At 34.5% G+C, this 22634-nt stretch overlaps 1 protein-coding gene across 14 annotated transcripts in view; it reads right to left on the bottom strand.

The window, feature by feature from the left end:
* The window catches only part of CSPP1 (centrosome and spindle pole associated protein 1), a 220981-nt gene that overhangs the window by 60480 nt on the left and 137867 nt on the right, over positions 1-22634 (bottom strand). For 13 of the 14 annotated variants that reach the window (XM_082433615.1, XM_082433603.1, XM_082433610.1 and 10 more), the window contains 7 exons: positions 20923-21021; positions 19919-19989; positions 14367-14460; positions 13275-13332; positions 11035-11243; positions 8743-8864; positions 8306-8384 (listed from right to left, as the gene is read on the bottom strand). In XM_082433615.1, coding sequence (XP_082289741.1) covers positions 8306-8384; positions 8743-8864; positions 11035-11243; positions 13275-13332; positions 14367-14460; positions 19919-19989; positions 20923-21021 — 732 coding nt within the window. The remainder of the gene's footprint in view (positions 1-8305; positions 8385-8742; positions 8865-11034; positions 11244-13274; positions 13333-14366; positions 14461-19918; positions 19990-20922; positions 21022-22634) is intronic. The other variant, XM_082433607.1, reaches the window with a different exon arrangement.

Here is a 22634-nt window from a genome sequence, read left to right as displayed (position 1 = left end):
AAATACGTAAACTTATACACACTTTTCCCTTTTTTTCACTGAGTCATAGATTTTATTGATGGTATTGATGGTATACGACTAATAAAATCCCTAAAACCTTGCCCTGTTTACGGAGGCATGGGATGGGAATTGTGTCAAAGGTAAGAGGTTCTAAGTGTTGGGTAAAGTAGGAGCAATGATTCCCTAGCAACTGAAGGCTCCTCCCACCCTTCCTTTTTCTCATTTTTCCCTGGTGATCCAGGGCTCGTACTTCTTAGAAATTATGCATATGAAGCTCATCAAACTCAAAGCAAAAAGACTCAGAGATCCACATCTATACACATCATAGTCAACGTACCCAAAGACAAAGAAAGTATCTCAAAAGCAGCAAGAAAATAACTCATCACATACAAGGGATCTTCAATAAGATTAACAGCTCATCAGAAACCATGAAGGCCAGCAGGCAATGAAGTGACATATTCAAAGTGCTAATAGAAAAAAAAAAGTCAACCAAGAATTTTATATCCAGGAAAACTATGCCTCAAAAATAAAAGTGAAATTAGAACATTATTAAATAAAACTCAGAGAAGTCATCACTAACAGACCTGTCTTATACGAAATACTGAATGGAGCACTTCAGATTGAAATAAAGAACACTCGACAGTAACTGGAGTAAACACAAAGAAATAAAGAACACCAGTAACAATAACCACATAGGTAAAGATGAAAGATAATACAAATATGGGACTTCCCTGGTGGTGCAGTGGTTAAGAATCTGCCTACCAATACAGGGGACATGGGTTCGAGCCCTGGTCCAGGAAGATCCCACATGCCGCGGAGCAACTAAGCCCATGTGCCACAACTACTGAGCCCATGCTCTAGAGCCCACGAGCCACAACTACTGAGCCCACGTGCCACAACTACTGAAGCCTGCGTGCTTAGAGCCTGTGTTCCGCAACAAGAGAAGCCACTGCAATGAGACGCTCATGCACCACAATGAAGAGTAGCCCTCCCTCGCCGCAACTAGAGAAAGTCCGCACACAGCAATGAAGATCCAATGCAGCCAAAAATAAATAATAAATAAATAAATTTTTAAAAATAAATTTTTTAAAAAAGATATTACGAATATGTTTTTATTTGTAACTGTATTCTTCTCTATCTGATTTAAAAGACAACTACATAAAGGAAGGAAGGAAGGGTTATAAAATTGTGTTGAAGAGCTTAAGTGTATACACTTTGACAACAATGGCATCAAGAAGAAGGAAAGGGAGGGAGGGTGGGAGGGAGATGCAAGAGGGAGGGGATATAGGGATATATGTATATGTATAGCTGATTCACTTCATTATAAAGCAGAAACTAACACACCATTGTAAAGCAATTATACTCCAATAAAGATGTGGAAAAAAAAAAAAGATAAGGCTTGGAATGGAGTAGAATGAGCCAATTTAAAAAAAAAAAAAACAAAGAAGGAAAGGAATGGCATTATATTAAAGAAAATTTTTTGTATACTATTGAAATTAAATTGGTGTTAATCTGAACTCAGTTCTTTTAAATTAAAATATTAATTTCAATCTGCAAGGAAACCACAAAGAACATAACACAAAAATTACACTAAAAGCAGCAAGAGAAGTAAAATGGAATGCTATATTTAACATCAAAGAAAAGGAATTAGTGGAGGACCAGAGAAACAAAAAAGACATAAAATATATTTTTAAAAGATACATATACAGCAAAATGGCTGACAGAGATCCTACCTTAACAGGAATTACATTAAATGTAAATACAGGCAAAAGCTAGCAGAATTGAAGGGGGTGGGAGGTAGGATGCAAATGTATGCTGTCTACATACAGACACACTTTAGATTCAAAGAATACACTGAGGTTAAAACACAGAAAATTATATATCATGCAAACAGCAACTAAAAAGAACAAGAGTAGCAGTACTGTTAACAGACAAAATATATTTTAAGTCAAAAATTGTTACTAGAGACAAAGAAAGGATCTTTTATACCGATAAAGGGGTCAACTGATCAGTAAGACATAACAATTATAACCATATATGTACATAACTACAGACTCAAAACACAGGAAACAAAAACTGACAGAACTGAAGACAGAAATAAATAAATCAAAAATAATAACTGGAGACTTCAATACACTACTTCTAATAATAGAACAACTGCACGGAAGCTCAACAAGGAAACAGAAAATAAAAAACACTATAAACCAACTAGATCTAAGTCACATTGATAGAACTATCCACCCCAAAACAGGATAACGCACATTCTTCTCAAGCGCATATGAAACATTCTCCAGCACAGACCACAGGTTAGGTCATGAAATAAGCCTCAATAAATTTAAAAGGATTGAAATAATACAAAATATGTTCTCTAACCACAATGGAATTATATTAAAAATGAGTAACAAAAGGAAATTTGGGAAATCCACAATTGTGTGGAAATTAAACAACATACTCCAAACTAACCAATGGATCAATGAACAAATCAAATGAGAAACTGAAAAATACTTTGAGATGAATAAAAATGAAAACACAATGTATAAAATTTAAGGAATGAAGCTAAAACAGTAATAAGAGGAAAATTTATAGTTGTAATGTGTATAGATTAAAAAAGAAGACACTATATTAATAACCTAAACTTCCACCTTCAAAAACTAGAAAATATAAGAGCAAACTGAACCTAAAGTAAACAGAAAGAAGGAAATAAAAAGATTAGAGGAGAAATAAATGAAATGGAGACCAGAAGCACAACAGAGAAAGTCAACTAAACCAATAGCTGATTCTTTGACAAGATCAACAAGATTGACAAATGTTTAGCCAGAATGAAAATAAGAAGACTAAAATTATTGAAATAAAAAAATAAAAGAAACATCACTACTGACCTTATTAAAATGAAAAAGATTGTAAGGGAATACTATGAAGAACTGTATGCCAACACATTAGATTATCCTGATGAAATGGGCAAATTCTAGAAAGACACAAACTACCAAAACTGACGCAAGAACAATATTTTAAATATGAATTAACCAATGACAAGGAAAAAGATTAAATTAGTAATCAAAAAATTACCCATAAAGAAAAGATGAGGATCAACTGGCTTCCCGGTGAATTCTACCACACTGAAAAAAGAATTAGCAACAATCCTTCACACACTATCCAAAGTAATAGAAAATGGAAGAACGCAACCAACTAATTCTATTAGGCTAGTGTCATCCTGATACCAAAATCAAACAGACATAAAAAGAAAACAAAAACCAAAGACCAGTAACACTCATGAATATAGAGAGAAAAATCCTCAACAAAAAATTAGTAAAGTGAAAAATCTAGCAAGATATGTAAAGGATTATACTCCATGACCATGTGAGATTTATCACAGGAATGCAAGGTTGATTTAATATATCTGAAACCAATAAGAGAAGCCACATTAACAGAATAAAGAACAAAAACCACAGGATCATCTCAATAGATGCAGAAAAAGCATTTCACAAAATTCAACTTCCAAGTTAGTAATATGTTGAAAGAATACGCTAAATACCCCTTCTTGATAAAAATAATCAACAAAGAATACAAAGGAACTTCCTCAGGCTAATAAAAGCAATTATGAAAAACCTGGAACTAACATCATACTTAATGGTTAAAAACTGAATGCCTTCCACCTAAGATCAGAATAAGATAAAAATGCCCACTCTCATAATATCTATTCAACATTGTACTGGCAGCTCTAGTCAGGGCAATTAAGCAAGAAAAAGAAATAAAAAGCATTAGATTAGAAAGGAAGAAGTAACCTCTATTAACTGATGTCATAATCATATATACAGAGGACTTCCCTGGTGGCGCACTGGTTAAGAATCCGCCTGCCAGTGCAGGGCACACGAGTTCGAGCCCTGGTCTGGGAAGATCCCACATGCCGTGGAGCAACTAAGCCCAGGTGCCACAACTACTGAGCCTGTGCTCTAAAGCCCGCGACCCACAACTACTGAAGCTTGTGAGCCTGGAGCCCGTGTTCCACAACAAGAGAAGACACCGCAATGAGAAACCCATGCACTGCAACAAAGAGTAGCCCCTGCTCACCACAACTAGAGAAAGCCCACGCGCAGCAATGAAAACCCAACACGGCCAAAAATAAATAAATAAATGAATTTATTTTTAAAAAATCATATATACAGAAAAATGCAAAGAAATGCACTAAAAACAGTTAGTAATAATAAAAAGAGTTCAGCAAAACTGCAGGATACAAGATCAATATACAAATTTCTGTTGTATTTCTATAAACTAGCAATGAATAATATAAGAATGAAATTAACAACACCATCAAAAAGTATTAAATACTTTAGAATAAATTAGACAAGAGTTAAACAGTCTAAAAACCACAAAGTACTGTTGAAAGAAATTTTTAAACCCCAAATAAATTAAGACATCCATGTTCATGGACTGGAGATTTAATATAGTTAAGATGTAAGACTAAATCACAAAGAAATAGAAAATCTGAATAAACCTATAACTAATAAGGAGATTGAATCCCTAGTCAAAAATCTCCTGAGAGAGTAAAGACCTGGACCTAATGGCTTCAATGATGAATTCTACCAAACATTTAAGGAAGAACACTAGTCCTTCTCGTATTTTTCCAAAAACGTGAAGAGGAGGAAACACATCCTAACTCATTCTAGGAGGCCAGCATATCCCTGATTTCAAAACAAGACAAAAACATTACAAGAAAAGAAAACTATAGACCAATATCCCTTATGACCACAGATGAAAAAATCCCCAACAAAATACTAGCAAGCCAAACATATCAGCATATTAAAAGGATTAAATACCATGGCCAAATGGGATTTACTCCTGGGATATAATGATGGTTCAACATATAAAAATTGGTCAGTATAATAGACAATATTAACAGAATGACAGGGGAAAAAAAAACAAACGACCATCTCAATTGATAAAGAAAAAGCATTTAACAGAATTTAACAACCACCTTTCATGATAAACACACTCAATAAACTAGAATTAGAAGGAAACCACCTCAACATAATAAATACCACATATGAAAAATCCAAAGTGAACATCAGACTCAATGGTGAAAGACTAAAAGCTTTTCCTCTAAGATCAGGAACAAGGCAAAGGTGCCTGCTTTCACCCTTTCTATTCAACATAGTACTGGAACTATTAGGCAAGAAAAAAATTTTTAAATCAGCCAAATTGGGCTTCCCTAGTGGCGCAGTGATTAAGAATCCGCCTGCCAATGCAGGGGACACTGGTTCAAGCCCTGGTCCGGGAAGATCCCACATGCTGTGGAGCAGCTAAGCCCGTGCACCACAGCTACTGAGCCTGCGCTCTAGAGCCCAAGAGCCACAACTACTGAAGTCCACGTGCCTAGAGCCTGTGCTCCGCAACAAGAGAAGCGACCACAATGAGAAGCCCACACACCGCAATGAAGAGTAGACCCCGCTCACTGCAACTAGAGGAAGCCCACGTGCGGCAACGAAGACCCAATACAGCCAAAAATAAATAAATAAAATAAATTTATATTTAAAAAAAAGCAGCTGAATTGGAAAGGAAGAGGTAAAATTATCTCTGTTTGCAGATGGTATGACATTATATGCAGAAAACAATTCCACACACACACACACACACACAAAACTGTTAGCAAAATGAATTCAGCAAAGTACCAGAATACAAAGTCAATACAAAAAAATCAGTTGAATGTCTATACACAAACAATAAACAATATGAAAAGGAAATTACAAAAACAGTTCTATTTATAATAGCATCAAAAAAACCCAGACTACTCAGGATTTAACTTAACCAAAGCGGTGAATGACTTGTACAGTGAAAATTACAAAACATTGCTGAAAGAAATTAAAGACATAAACAAATGGAAACACATCTCCTGTTCATGGAATGGAAAACTTAATACTGTTAAAATGTCAAAACTACCCAAAGTGATCTAGAGATTCAATGCAAGCCCTATTAAAATCCCAGTGACCTTTTTTGCAGAAATAGAAAAACGCTTCCCCATATTTATATGGAATCTCAAGGGACCTCAAATAGCTAAAACAATTTTGAAAAAGAACAAGCTAAAGGACTCCCACTTCTTGATTTCAAAACTTACTACAGAGCTGCAGTAATCAAAACAGCATGGCACTGGCATATAGACAGACACATAGACCAACTGCATAGAACAGAAAACCCAGAAATAAATTCACACATATAAAGTCAAATGATTTTTGACAAGGGTGCCAAGACCATACAATGGGGAAAGGACAGTCTTTTCAACAAATGGTGGTGCTGGGAAAATGATATCCACATGCAAAGAATGAAGTTGGACCCTTATTTAACACTGTACACAAAAGGTAACTCAAAATCACAATCCTCAATGTAAAACCTGATAACTATAAAACTCTTAGAAGAAAACACAGGGCAAAAGCTTCACAACGTTGGATTTGGCAATGATTTCTTAGATATGACACTAAACACAGGCAAGGCAACAAAAGAAAAAATAGACAAACTGCACTTCATGAAAATTTAAAATGTGTGTGCATCTATAGTACTGCTATAGTGTCAATGGCATAAAAAGATAATACACAGAATGGAAGAAAATATTTGCAAATCATATATCTGATAAGGGATTAATATCCAGAGTATATAGAGAACTCTTAAAACATAACAACAAAAAATAAAGTAACCTATTCAAAAATGAGAGAAGGATTTAAAAGACATTCTCCAAAGATAGACAAATGGCCAAAAAGCAGATGAAAAGATGCTCACCATCAGTAATCATAGAGAAATGCAAATCAAGACCACAATGAGATCCACCTAACCTGCCTTAGGATGGCTACTAGCAAAAAAACAGAGACTACTAAGTGTTGGTGAGAATGTGGAGAAGCTGGAACCCTTGTGCACAGTTGGTGGGAATATAAAATGGTACAGCTGCTGTGGAAAACAGTATAGTGGTTCTTCAAAAAATTAAAAATAGAATTACCATATGATCCAGCAATTCCACTTCTGAGTATATACCTAAAAGAACTGAAAGCAGAGTCTCAAAGAGATAGTTGTATACCCATATTCACAGTTGCCCATTCACAATACCTAAAATGTGGAAGCAGCCCAAGTATTCATTGATGGATGAATGGATAATCAAAATATGGTATATACATACAATCAAATATTATTCAGCCTTATAAAGGAAATTCTGGGAAATAAGATCCTGCAAGCTGTGTGGGGAAAAAAAAAAAGCAAGGAAGGAAATTTTGACTTAGGTCACAACATGGATGAACCTCAAGAACATTATGGTAAGTTAAAAAAGCCAGACACAAAAGATAAATATTGTATGATTTCACTTTAATGAGGTACCTAAAGTAGTCAAAATCATAGAAACAGAGAGTAGAATATGGGTGCCAGGGGCATAGGGGAGAGGGAATAGTGAATAGGTATAGAGTTTCAGTTTTGCAAGATGAAAAGAGTTCTGGAAATTGATGGTGGTGATGGTTACACAACAATATGAATGTACTTAACATCACTGAACTATACACTAAAAATGCTTAAAAATGATAAATTTTATGTTATGTGTATGTTACCATTACAAAAAATTGAAAAAAAATTAAGATGGTAATATTAAACCAATCTACAGATTCTATATAATCTCCATGAAAATCTCAACTGCCTTTTGGCAGAAACTGAGCAGCTGATCCTAAAATTCACATTGAAATACAAAGGACCTGGTATAACCAAAACAATCTTGGAAAAGAAAAACAAATTTGAAGAACTCATACTTCTCGATTTCCAAACTTCCACAGAGCTACAATTATCAAGTGATACTAACATAAGGATAGACACATAGAACAATGGAATAGAATAGAGAATCCCAAAAAGAGACCCATACAAATATGCCCGTTTTTGACAAAGGTGCAAAAGCAATTCCCAGGAAAAATAATCGTGTCAACAAATGGTGCTGGGAGCCACTGGACACTCATAAAGCAGAAGAGAAAAAAAAAAAAAAAGACCTTCAATCGAAATCTAACACCTTATACAAAAGATAATTCAAAATGGATCATGAACTTAAATGTAAAACTATAACTATACACACATGACTTTTCTAATGAAAGAAAGTGAGGTTATTCTTAATTTTTTAAATGTGCTTTCTATGAAACACTGACTTAAAAGCAATGCTTTGAACATACTGGTTATGTAATAATTGGAAATTAAAATAAGTTATATCTGTTCTGAAGAATAAAAGAACGCATTGAATAACACAGGTTCTATGGAAGACAAATTAATCTTGAAACAAATTATTATTTTAACTACTTACACAATAGGCTGTGCTGGCTGGTGGGTGACAGGAGCTGTAACATAAGCTGCAGGCTGTACTCCCATCATTCCTGAACCATCTTAAAAGAAAACCAACACATTTGTTTCAGAGTACCCACTTAATAACACTTTTTCCCTAAAGGAAAAGTCACATACTGAAAATGTTTCCTAAGGAAAAAAATCCACATTTCCTTCTGAGTTAGGAGTTAGCAGAGAATAAGGCAAGAAAACAAAAATATTTCTTAAATCTAGATAAAAAGGAAATAACTATGAATTATAACTGAGTTTTAAAATACAGCATTTATTAAATCAATATATATATAATATTGGAATTAAGTAAAGCTGTGTTTTTTCTCATTTATATATTTTTGCTTGCACAAAAACCAATTTTCCTGATTGAACCACTGGAAAATAATGTTTACTCCACAGATAACTTACAGTAAGCAAGACTAGGATCCAACGTATTCCTGGCCCCATAAAAATAGTACGCATCATCGTAAGGAGTTCGATAGTTGGTAGCCAACGGTGGTAGTAGGGGAGGTGGAGGCAGAGCTGCAATGCTGTATCAAAAGACAATTGGGAAATTCTTCTCATATTCCACTGCAAATTTTTTTTAAATCAAGATATTATTTTCTTACAAAAATCTTACTGAAAATCTAATTGCTGCTTTAGGAAAAGCCACCATCTTGCTTCAATCTCTTATCAAAAATTATAACTCAAAAAGCAAAAAATATAAAATTTCAGAATTTAAGGTACAACACTTATTCAATCAATTAACATCTAATTCGCCACTATCTGCCAGTATTGACCAAACATGGTCTCTGTCCCTCAGGAATAATACAAAAATAAACAGCCATTACAGCAGAGTACAGTAAATGAAACAATACAAGTAGACACAGGATGCTACAGGAACATGGAGCAGGAACATTTAAATCACATAGGGAAGAGGAGAAAAGTATAAGGAAGGCTTTCTAGGAAAGGCAATGCTTCAGCCACACTACTAGAGTGAGTTAGTCACAGAGAAGAAAGATACAACATCAAGAAAAGGCAAAGAGGTACAAAATGAGATTATAAATGGTTCCATTTGACAGGGAGAAAGATGTATTTTTTTAACTCTAAAAACGTATTGCTCTTTCAAAGGAATTAAACTATAATGTGAAAAAGAAACTACTTAAATATCAACAGTAAATTTCTGAGTTAATTTTCAGCATTTCATAAAGTTAAAAACTTCTAAAAACCTCTACATCATCACTTCATTAATGATTAGGAAGTATCTGTGTATTTCCACCAAGGCAATATTTTCCATTAGTTAAAATGTAAAAGGCAAATTCCTTTAGATGAACAGAAAGAAAAAGGAGGCATCCTAGAGTGTTTTCACTTTTGAGTGTATATATTAGGTTCTCCCTTGTATACTTTAAAATAATTGTGAAGAGCTGAGAAGGCATTAAAGTTCTCTTCAGTCATGAATATTTTTCATATTTACTAATCATTCAACGTGTCTAACCTTACTATCCTCACTCCATAGATAAACAAAGCAGTTGAAAAATTACTATAAAAGGGAACTGTCAATATCATTAAATCTTAAATTTTTATAGAGATTAATACAAAATTTAATCCTCACAACATCCCTATAACTGTAGATTAAAAAACATATATATATACACACACATATATAAATATCTGTTACTATTCTACTTTTTACAAATGAGAAAACTGAAGTTCAATACAAGTGTGGTCTGCCCAAAATCCAGGCAGTGAAGCCAACCATTTTAATCCCTAAATCAATGCTAACATCATCATACCATGCTTTGTAATTCCAATCCCACCTAGTCCCTTTGAGTCAGGAAGCCATTAGATGAAACAAACAAAACCCCTGATAAATACAGTAAACATGGTCCTACAATTTGTTACCAGTAAATAAAAGATAATACCAAGTCCTAAAGGAACGTATAGCCCAGAAAATATCAATGTTAAAAAGGAAAAGCACCTGATTAAATGCAATCCTACAATATCAATGTTAAAAAGGAAAAACACCTGATTAAATGCAATCCTACAATTAATACATTAATAGTAAGCAAAAATAAGAGAAAATCCTACTAAGAGAAGAAAGTATTGACCAGAAAATATCAATGTTAACAGGATTTTCTTTATGTTTAGTCCAGTATAGCACAATGCTTTTTACCTACGGAAATCAAATCTTTACCCTAATACCTAAATACAGGTTTTATAATCTCAACACTTTATTTCAGGTATTTGAGTTGCATAGCCTGTAAGTAATCACAGAGAAAGAGTTGAAGGAAACAGAAACTAAAATAAAGTAATATATATAAAACAGTCACATTAGAAACTTTTTCTGCATTAACTGAAGAAAGTATTCAATGTTTGCCAAGTGGAAATTACAAAATTGAAAATGGCTAGGTTTTATATGTTAAACAGATATTCCAAAATACGACCTAAAACTAAATAATAAATATACTTAGTTATGCATTTTAAAAATACTGAAGCATCTTTAAACAGCAAAAGAATGTTATAAGGATTTCCCTTGTTTTTATAATAACAGAGAAAAGATCAACAATGAAAACAAATTTCAATAGAAATTATTTGACAAAAGGCTTTAACTGCACAAAAATCTCTGAAGGATAACATTACCTGCTTCAGCAAATCCTTCTGAATATACAATATAATGATACCTTACCTAATTCCCAAACACAAAACATTTTAAACAAGCACCTGGGAGGCACCATTTCACCAAGGGTGCTGCTGAGTCCATTGTGCAAATCTTCATTTTGAGATGGGATGGAGTAAACTGATGGGATGGGTGGGACAGATGGGGCAGACAAAGGAGGGAGAGGTGTCTGGAAAGCTACTCTGGGTCTTTCAGGTGGTGTCGTCTCTTCGAAGTGTCTTGGTGTCACACTAAACTGCTTTAGTCTATCAGGCTAAAATAAAGAAAAAAATCTGTTTGTTACATGTAATCATAAATTTAAAGGTGGAAGGGATCTCAAAAGACCCTCTATCCCAGACTGCCAGCAGGCACTTAAGTTAGACATAGAATAACAGAATTTTACAGCTATAAGAGATTTTGAAGATCCAATTCTTATTTTATAAAACAGGTAATTGAGACTCCATGAAAGTACATAAATCACCTAAGGTCTCACCATTCATAAATAATCAAGCAAAGACTAGAGCCAGATATTAATTCTAAATATAAAACTCTATTATACTACAACACTATGCTGCTTTACTACCAATTGCCATCAAAGTATTCTAACATCAAAGTATTCTCTAGATCAGTGTGAGCACAGGTTTTCTGTAAAGAGCCAGCTAGTAAATATATCAGTCTTTGCAGGCCATGTGGTCTCTTCACAACTACTAAAGTAGACAAAAACAATATGTAAGCAAATGAACGCGGGTGTGCTGCAATAAAACTTTACAAAAATAGGCAGCAAGTGGATTTGGCCACAGGCTACAGTTTGCTTACCCTCGCTCCAGAACATCATTTACATGTCCTTTTCTAAGATGTGCACATCAAAAGTAAACCCAAAAGTAATGGTCTAACTATTATATCTAATATTTTTATTTATTTATTCTCATAAAGCAACTTGACACTCCAAAGGTTGTTTCATTTAAATATAAATAAGAAGGTCCATCAAACACTAAGGTAACTAAATGCAAAGTTTAACATGTCACCATATTACATTAAAAAGTTCAAGATTTTAAAAGGAAGTTTTTGATTGTCAAAACTATCTCAAAGGTATTTATTGATAGAAGAAAATATATTCAGTTTTGGAATTCATCCTTTTTTCCCAGCATGTTTAATTTCTCAGGAATGATTTCTCAGATTAATCTAAAAGTTTTACTCTATGAGCAGTCAAAAAGCACACTGGGAGTGATGCTGGTGCACTATTAAACTTTTTTAAATGAATAATCCACAGGATATATACTTAGCATAAGAAAAAGTAAGACAAAAGTTGCCTACAGCTGAGTAATTTTAAGTTGCTGTATTCTTTTTAAGAATGAACTTTTTAATGAAATTTTTAATGAAATTAAAGTTTCTTAATCATTAAAGATGAAACAAAAACTTGCCTTAGTAAATAAATTCTACACATCCAACTAAAAAAAAAAGTATCCTTTGAGAAGAGTAATAAATTATTACCTTCTCCTTACTCAACTGCAATGATGTGTGTAATTCATTCCAATTATGAAAATTGAAGAATTAAAGTAAAAATAAGGTTATTACCTCTAGATTTACATTAAGTAAAAACTACTAAAATGCTTAAAGCCTAGAATTAAAGATTTCAGTTCCTTTGGAAATTCCTCTAATACAAGAAAAATGGTCATGATACAACGAAGAAAATTATTAACATCCATTGTAAATTAAACTAAAACAGTGCATGGAATAGTGCATGTAAATAAAGTGGAGGGGCTTCCTTGGTGGCGCAGTGGTTGAGAATCTGCCTGCTAATGCAGGGGACACGGGTTCGAGCCCTGGTCTGGGAAGATCCCACATGCCGCGGAGCAACTAGGCCCGTGAGCCACAACTACTGAGCCTGCGCGTCTGGAGCCTGTGCTCCGCAACAAGAGAGGCCGCGACAGTGAGAGGCCCGCGCACCGCGATGAAGAGTGGCCCCCACTTGCCGCAACTGGAGAAAGCCATCGCACAGAAACGAAGACCCAACACAGCCAAAAATAAAAAATAAAAAATAAAAAAATATATATATAAATAAAGTGGAAAGGACTAATTTACAAGAAACTTTAAAAACGCACACATGAAAAAGGAAAAATTATCTTAGAGAAGTAAACAAGTAAGAGTTAGGACTTAATGTTTTATGAGAACTGAATTTAGTTTATTACTGTTCAAACTGGTCTAATCATACATTTTCCCCAATATGTTCTATCTCCACCTGCCACCACATTTGAGGCTTATTTGACTGAAAGATTAAACATTAAAAGCCGGCAGGAACCCTTACCGATTTCTCAGGGTCTTGTGCTCCAGAAGCTGCAACCCTGAGGTCCAAATCTTTTTCTCTAAACAAAATTAAAGTTTTATATATTAAAAAGTTATAATAAACACTATCATTACTGAAACAACCTTACACACAAAGTCCATGCAATAACATCTCCAAAAACAAATAATTCCTTTAACTGACAATAAAGCCTTAAATAATTCTGAAAACTAAATTTTCCAATTTGGTGCAAAGTAAACTAACATTCACATGTAAACTGCCTTGGAATAAATATCTCTAAACCAGTGCCTGGGATACTTCAAAGTCTAAGGAATTCACACAGAATAAAGTAGAGAAGTAAAACAAAATCTTTACTTAGTGAAACAAATAAACTTTTTTTAAGGTTCATGTATATCTTCAGTTCACAAAAAGGAGGGTAAAAAAATTAAAAATTAATACGATACTCTCCAATAAGAGTTTTTAAGAAAATGATGTTAAAGATGGCTAATATCAGACAGCAGATATTGGCTTCCTCTAAGATAGAGAGAAAAAAAAACAAAACTAAAAGATGACAGGTCTCAAATTCTCTTAGAACCAAGATATCTATCCCTAATTTTAAACTGAAATTAATATTTCACAGGTATTTCTACATGAAAGATTACAAACTCTGAGACTTGTATACAATATAAATATCTGTAGATCTATCATGATTATTTTTATACAGCACATATACGTGTGCTCACCATTTCATTGTTAAAAGACAAAATACTTTTATATTTGCTACTATATATGGGATAATACAGTGGGCATGTAGATAACATTAAATGCTACCCTAAAATTGAAGAAACTAATGAAAGTATGTACAAGGCCTGTTACAGGATGAACACATAGTCTCCTTTGTTACCTATGATAAAGAAAATGAACACCCTCATGGTATCTGTTTTATTACCCTGGCTGATTTACAACGTGGAGACTGAAATAGAATGATTTACAAATACTGAATCGTATTAGGAAAAATATCCCCTTATTTTACCATGTAATAGTCACCACTACTGTCATTTTAAACAAACGCATTTAAATTCAAAACATCTTTTTAAAATGCAAACCTTTCATTACCGTCTCTTGTTCTTCTGTTGTTCAGCCATTTGTTCCAATAGTTCTTGTCTATATTTCTCTTTCCTTCTCTGAATAAGTTCTCGATCTTCACCTCCTAGAAAGTAGTAAGAAAAAAATGCAGTCTTAACTCTTAAGCAACACATGTAACTGGAAAGTCAATTTTTTAATCTCCATTTTTAATTATATCAAAGAGTATAATTACTACATATGCAGCAAATATAGAAGGTAAATCATATGTATCATTACCTATTCAACTAGTTTCATAATTTATGAATAACTACTATGTGTCAAACCCAAGACACATTAATCCTTCCCAAACTTCTACGTTAGTCAAAAGCCTTCTTAAATAAGAGAATATTCTAACTCCTATCCCCACTTTCCAAAAATCAGGATAATATCTCCACTAACATCTCCCACAAGCCCCTTAACTTTAACAAGTGTGTTCAAAATGAACATCTCAAAAGCAATTGCTCTTCTTTGTTTTCTGTTACTGACCAAATTATCGAGCCTCAAAACCCCACTGTAACTTTGATGGCTTATGCTTTCTTATTTACTTCATGTGAGGACCCTCTTCTCTATTCTCATGGCCTTCAGCCTTGGATAGGAACTCTCTATATTTTACCTGAATTGCAGCAATAACCTTTTAACTAGTCTCCGGAACTCCTCCCCGCCTCCCTACTCCAATACAACCAGCACACGTATGTAAGACTAACTATCTTAAAATACACTACTAATCATGATGACACATTGCTCAAAAAACTTCAATAGTTACCTCAATTCTACAGAAAAAAATATATAAACCTCTCGTTCTGGTATCACTTACATGAAAATCCAGTCATGCAAGCATCTTGGATCCACAGAAAATTACTATTATTGCATGTTAATCACACAAAATAACCTCTTAATCTAGATAAGCAAAATCTGGAACATTACATAAATCACAGGGATATCAAAAATGCAACCAAACCAGAAATTTCTCTACTACCTTAATTGTTAGTCTCCCAACCATCAGTTGGACACACAGCATCTGAGTTTGTCCATTAAGGACAGATGTTAGCAACAGTGAAGCTCCCAAAGGGTAACATAAATTACATTAAGGTTAATAATAATGTTTTACAATCAAAGTAGATATATCCATTCTGCTTCTGATCATGATGGAGTTAACAAACAGAAAACTTAGCCTCCCTCCATTAAAAAAATAATAATAAAATTAGGCAAAATATATGAAATAACTGTTTTTCAGACACTGGACACTGGACAACAGGTAGCACACAACTGTAATACCTGAGAGAAGTTAAATAAATGAGGTGAGCCCTTCAGGCACCCGTTTCTGCCTGCATGCAATCTCCACGGTTACAGAGAGGGAAAAATCCAAACAAAGCCGGGAAATTATGTTAAATTGAGCAGATAAAGATCAAAATTCAGGAAAGCTAAAATGACTAGAAGTTTAGGGCAAAGATTCAAAAAGAAGCGTAAAAAGGGCTTTAGAAATCTGTAAAGGCGTTCCTTCAGACTTTACTGTGTACTAGTCTGTGTATGCAGAGTGAAATTCCATTAGGCTGGGCAAAAAATTACGGAGGACACATAAACTGAATTCTCAGACCTCCTCAAACAAAGTGCAGAGAAATTTAAGCTCCAGCCAGCTAGACTGGAGTTCTCGGTGATCCTCTAAGGGTATTCAGGGAAGAGCCCGAGAAAGGTCACTCTGTAGCAGGAAGACTGAACAATCTTCCTAGAGCAAAGGCTACTCTAGAAGTCCCAGCTAAGTTTAAATTTAAAATAAGGCCTCTGAAAGACTGGTCCTTAAGTAACAGAAAAACATGACTGTGGTAGGCAAAATTCTAAGACAGATCCTATGTTCCCTGCCTTCTGGCACTGACTCCCTGTATAAACCTTCCCCGAGTGTGGGCAGGACCTATCACTTGCATCTAGCCAATGAATATGGCAAAGGTGAAAGGAATCTGCAGATGTATGTAATTAAGGCCCAAATCAATTTTGAATTAATCGAAAGGGAGATTATCTTGGGTGGGTCTGATATAATCAGATAAAAGCCCTCACTGAGTTTAGAGCTTCTCCTTGCTGGCATGATAGAATAAGCAGCCTTGGTGAGGAAGCCCATGTGGCAAGAAACGATGGCCTCCAGGAACTGAGGGCAGTCTCCAGCAGATCCAGTAAGAAATCAGGGCCCTTAGTTATACAGCCACAAGGAAATGAATTTAGTAAAAAATATGAATGGGCTTCTTCCCTCATAAGCCTCCAGACAAAAAACAGCCTGGCACCCTGACTATAGCCTTACGAGATCCTGAGCAAAGGACCCAACAAAATTCAGGACCCACAGAAACTCAGATAATGTGTGACGTTTTGAGTCACTAAATTTGTGCTAATCTGTGATGCAGCAATAGAAACCCAATACAGTGATTAGAAAAGTTAATCAATTGAAAGAAAAATCACATAAAACAACAGAGATGACGTAACAACAAAGATGTTAAAACAGCTATCATAACTATGCCCAAATATTTAAATGAAAATAGTAATATAATGAGGAGGAAATGGAAACTATTATAAAGAACTAAATGGGGAGTCCTACTTCTGCTTAGAAACTAGAAAGCCACAAGAGAACACTGCTCATACCCCACGATGGAAAAAAGCTCAATCATGTACAAAATCAAAACTTTAAAAAAGCCCATCAGAGAGCTGAGGTTACAAGCAACCAGGTAAACTGAATTCCAAAGGGTATAAAAACCAATCCATAGAAAGATGGGACAACCCAAGTGTTTTACCTTTACCAGAGTACAGAGAAATAGGCAGCTACCTTAGAAGTAGATAAAAAGAAAATAACTGAAACGCTAATGAATTCTTTAAGGCTTTCTGTGGATTGGAATAACAATGCAGAAGGGGAATCTGCACTCACTTGCTGCCCCTACCAGATGCTTATGAGACCGAAGATGGGGCAACGCAAGACACCTAAAAGACACCATTCTGAGGCAAAACAAACAAACAAACCAACAGAAAACCAACGCCCACATTCCAGACTCTTCTCTCATATAAAGTAATCTATTGGTTGAAGGGCAGAAAACCTTGGACCCAGCATTCTGCACTCATACAAAGCAAAGGTCTGCTACTGTTAGGGGAAGAGCAAGAAATTCTCACATATAAGATCCTCCACAGGGCTTCCCTGGTGGCGCAGTGGTTAAGAATCTGCCTGCCAAAGCAAGGGACACAGGTTCGAGCCCTGGCCCGGGAAGATCCCACATGCCGCAGAGCAACTAAGCCCGTGCCCCACAACTACTGAGCCTGCGCTCTAGAGCCCACGAGCTACAACTACTGAAGCCCACGTGCCACAACTACTGAAGCCTGAGTGCCTAGAGCCCATGCTCCGCAACAAGAGAAGCCACCTCAATGAGAAACCAGCACACCACAACAAAGAGTAGCCCCCGCTCGCTGCAACTAGAGAAAGCCTGCGTGCAGCAACAAAGACCCAACACAGCCAAAAAATAAATAAATAAATTCATTAAAAAAAAAGAAGATCCTCCACAGGCATAAAGGAGAGTTTGGCTACCACTCTGAGGAGAGGCAGGAACACCTCACCTACTCATTTCTGAGAACCAAATGCACAGGGCCAGCTTTGCTACAGCAATCTACTGCTGAGGAAGGAAAAGTGTGGCAAGAGAGACACCCTCTTCTGTCAGGGGCTGGCAGGTCTTGCTAAAAACTGAGGAAGGTGCAGGAACACTGAGAAAATCTCTCCAGGCCCCACACTAAGAACAAGGAAGTCAGAGAATTTAACACTTCTCTCTAAACAACTGGTAGAAGAACAGTTAAAAGTCATTAAAGATGTACAAGACGTGAACATCACTATCAACCAATCGGCTTAACTGACATTTATAAACCACTACACTCAACAACCACACAATGCGCACTCTTTCAAGCACACATTAAACATTCACCAAGAAAGACTATATTCTGAGTCACTTTTTAAAGTTTTATTTAAAAAATTCAAATTTGAAATAATTGAAATTTACAAATTATTTTCTCAGACCATAAGGGAATTAAACAAGCAGTCAATGACAAAAAGCAGGAAAATCCCCAAGTATTTGGAAATTTTAAAACATACTTCTAAATGACCCATGATTCTGTTAGAAACCCCATAATATATTACTTTGGCTCTCAGCAGTCAACTGTCTTAATTCTTTAAATAAAGCAAAAGGCTCCAAACAAGGTCCTTGGGGCAAAATTATAGGAAGACAAATCTCAGCTCAATTGAAATGAGAATACTGCAACAATCAGAGCCAAGTGAAGTTGGAATGTGCTGCCTCTGGAGAGAGTAAGCTCCCTAAGGGGACACACAAATTTGGGCTGGGGGAAAAAGATACAACCGCGAGATAAATCACTGAATTAAAAGAGTGTAATAGCCTATTCCAAACATGACTCTATCATCAAACATTAATCTATAATTCCTGATTGCATTAATGATAAATTCATGCCATTCATCTTTAAAATTTCAGGGTAGAGTAATCCATTTATTGATAAAATTATTTGTCAGTAGGTTCTCAACACAGAAAGCCATTTCTCCAATTTTTACCATGTTTAACAAAATACATCATAAGAAGCAAGCCCTTACTCTGACTTACTGATAGGCTAAATTGGTCAATTCTCACTTAAAGACATTACACTAGAATAAAACTCTAGGTGTTACGCCATTTTTCTCATAATAGCCATTTCAAGGAAACAAAAGTCTGAGAATATCATGCAATTATACTTCTCTAAGCCAAAATTTAAATTACTGACTGCTTTTAGGTTGAATGAATCTAAACTATTATCCAATTTCTTCATATACTTCAGTGAAACAAAATTTCAGGCAATTTTTTCTAATAGTTTTACACAAAGAAGAGACCACTTTTCTACTTAAAGTTACATACAGGAAGTATGCTCTCTTCACACTGTTTCTGAAATTAAATGTGACAAGTTAATATAGCAAATCGACATGCTTATCTTAGGCGATGACCTTCATTTCTGACAAAATAAATAGAAAATCTGGATTATAATCATTATTTGAACAAAACACTTTCTCAGAAACTACATGGAAAGAACATGGGAAAGGATGTTTATCAAAGGATAAAAAGGTTTAGTTCAGGGGAACTGAACTAAAATGTAAGGCAGTTTTGTGCTAGCTAAAGAAGAAAAAGAATGAAGAAAGAAATTATCACATATAAAATAGAATATAAGAAACAGACAGCCAACACTACGACAAAGTGAAATATGAATTTAAAAGATTTTACTGAAATTAATATTTATTTATCATCAGTAGAAAGTTCATCACTAAATAAAAGTTATTTAACTGTAAAATTATACACAGAGCTATATAATACACTAAATAATTATAATAGCTATATAACATGCTAAATGTTTAGCATAGTGCCTATCATAAAGTAAGCACTAGAGAAAAGTTTTCTATTATTAGTAAGAGTGGTATTAATTACAACACTGAGTTCTCACGAAGACCTTTTATAAAACACTCCACAAAAGTCTCAACTGGAGGTTTTTGTACGTACCAAAGAGCATCCCCGCAAAAGGACTACACATCTCTCGATTAGCAGGTATGGATGGTTCATTGTCTCGAGCGCTAAAAACAAAAAACAAAAAGAATTAAAACCCAAATAATTTTTAGGAAACCCTTTTTCATAAGAACAGTTACCCCAGTAAGGAAAATGAATCTAAGTACACATAAATAAATCCTAAAAAAGAAGGATATCTATACCCACACTTTGAAAAGAAGACCATCTCTAAAAAACTCCTTCCTTGAAAGAAACAAGGAAAAAAAAAATGACAACTCTCTCAAAGAAAATTTAGTTAATTAGACTCAAATAGCAAATTCTCTATCTCAAGCATTTTTATGTGTTACTTTTCTTCAAAGAAAATAGACACCTTTCTTGACACATGACAATATTATTTTCATTATGCACTATAAATTCGGAACCATTTATCCTTACGTACAACACAATAAAGCCACCAAAATGATAAAAACTACAGAAAGAGAACATGAATATAAAATGCATATAATTTCCTTTTTTTCAACATGACACAATTATCTATGAGTACTAATTTTACAAAGTAAGCATAAAAGTTATCTACTCAATATGTTGAAAAACAAAGTTTTGAAAAGAAAACTCATATTATAAGAACATTTTCAATTTATTTCAAGTTACGTCATCTCTATAACTCCAAGATATTTTAAATTGATTTTTAGTCCATTAAATTATACACTTATTTCTCCTTTCATTAGTTCAAACAAATATATATGCTTTATAATGATAGGGACTCAGAACACCTTGGCACACTTTATAATCAAAACTTGCACTTCAAAAGAATGCTGTAAAGTTCCATAAATTTTCATTTAACACAATTCTCCCCTCCCCCTTTCTCCCTAATTCCTTTCTCACTAATAAGGAAGGCTGTTAACATACTATACCTTTCTAGTTTTCCAGCAAGCCAGTTTTAGCAGTTGCTGTTTTACAGTACAATGACTGAAGGGCAGAATTTATATTACATACTATACCTTTGATTTCCAGCAGATGAAATTCGTATGTTTGACTGTTCTGTGACATCACCACCATACTCCATAGGAGGCACATTCCCTCGTCTGTTCCCGTACATCCTTAAAAACACATTAGCTTACAGAGCTTGTTCCACATACAGTGGACTTTTCTTATCTCTTTGGTATTTTTACATTTGATGTTGGAAATATTAAAGGGAACCAAGTGTTAAAATGAAGTTTTATTGTAAATACATTCTAAAATTAATTCAAATGACATCTGACTCAAGTATGATCTGCTGGTTAATAAGAGACACTAAGAGTTTAGATTCAATAGTCTTTAAAACAAAGGGAGGTTATTACAAACTATTTCAATATAACTTCTAGAAATTTTTAATATCAAAGCTATGCAAATACTAATAAGACTTTTTTATTATTCACTTATTCAAAGAATACTGAGCACCAACTACATGCCAAGTACTAAATCTAGGTACTGGGTATGTGGACATGGTCCTTGCCCTCATGAAGATAATACTCAAATTTCAAAATGAGATCATTTTTTAATCAAAATTCATAGATTCTGGGAATTATTTCACTGAATATACAAACCTTTTTAACTTAAAAAGTACAGCAGCAGTCTTAACCATTAAATCAAATCAAATGTAGCAAGCCACAACATTTGCTAACACTGTAAATCACATGAAATACTAAATATTAGCAACAGGTGAATACAGAACATTGTAAACATGGGTAGAAAATTAGTTCACTTTATTTACAAGGTCATGAACAACAAAAAGAAAGATTAGAATTTCTTTTATTTTCTTAAGAATGCTTTTCAGAAAATAACTTTTAAATGTTTTTCAATTAATCTTTTTTCCACTTGGCAAACATGGAAAGTTTAACTTCTCATACCAGAGAAACCAACATGACTTTTCACACCAACATTTATCAGCACCCATGAAAATCAGCATTTCATAAGTCATATTTCTTTGCATAGCTGTTGAGTTAACGAACTATATTGTCTCTCATGAGGACCACTGGTAAGAAATATGGTTGTTACAGTATTGTTCAATATTTTAGGTGAATCTGATTATCACGTTAAGAAAAACAGCAATTTTTAGAGGAAAAGGAACTTATCACTCTCCACAGAGCCAGCATATAAAACCCTCTCTTTGTTTCTATCATATATTGTCAATATCACCTGTGGAGAAAAGACTACCCAGAACTGTAACCTTAATAATGTATGACCTGTAGCATGACAGATAAATGGCTTCCATTTTTTATCCATATCTAAAACAGAATCCTCCCCAATCCCTTTCAAAAAAGAATTTCAAACTTATTTCAATTTATCAAAACACAGCTGATTTTATATCTAAAGCCTAAGTGCTCAAATCTCTCTTTTAAACTGACACATCAGTTTAGTGTCATTCCTTATTTCTACCACTTAAAGAACAGGTAAATATAAACTTAAATTCAAATTTGTAATTAACAATGCCAGGCAACCAGATTTATTTATACTGCATCTATATAAATACACACATGTAGAAAAGAGTAAACAGAGCATGCCTGAGATTGCTTACCCTTAGAAAGCCCTGTTTGCAAGACTGGCCCTTAGCTGGCACCTGAGAACACAGATTTTGGGAGGAGTCCACCATTCTCAGAACTGATAAGAGTGACCCACTGTGCCTAAACTGTTGGTACAAGCAATAGAGTTTATGCTGAACACCTGCTTTCCT

The sequence above is a fragment of the Balaenoptera physalus genome (genome assembly GCF_965194825.1).
Source record: "Balaenoptera physalus genome assembly, chromosome: 17".
Classification (NCBI taxonomy): Eukaryota; Metazoa; Chordata; class Mammalia; order Artiodactyla; family Balaenopteridae; genus Balaenoptera; species Balaenoptera physalus.
The sequence above is the reverse complement of the archived record's forward strand: the minus strand, read 5'-3'. Positions and strand labels throughout refer to the sequence as shown.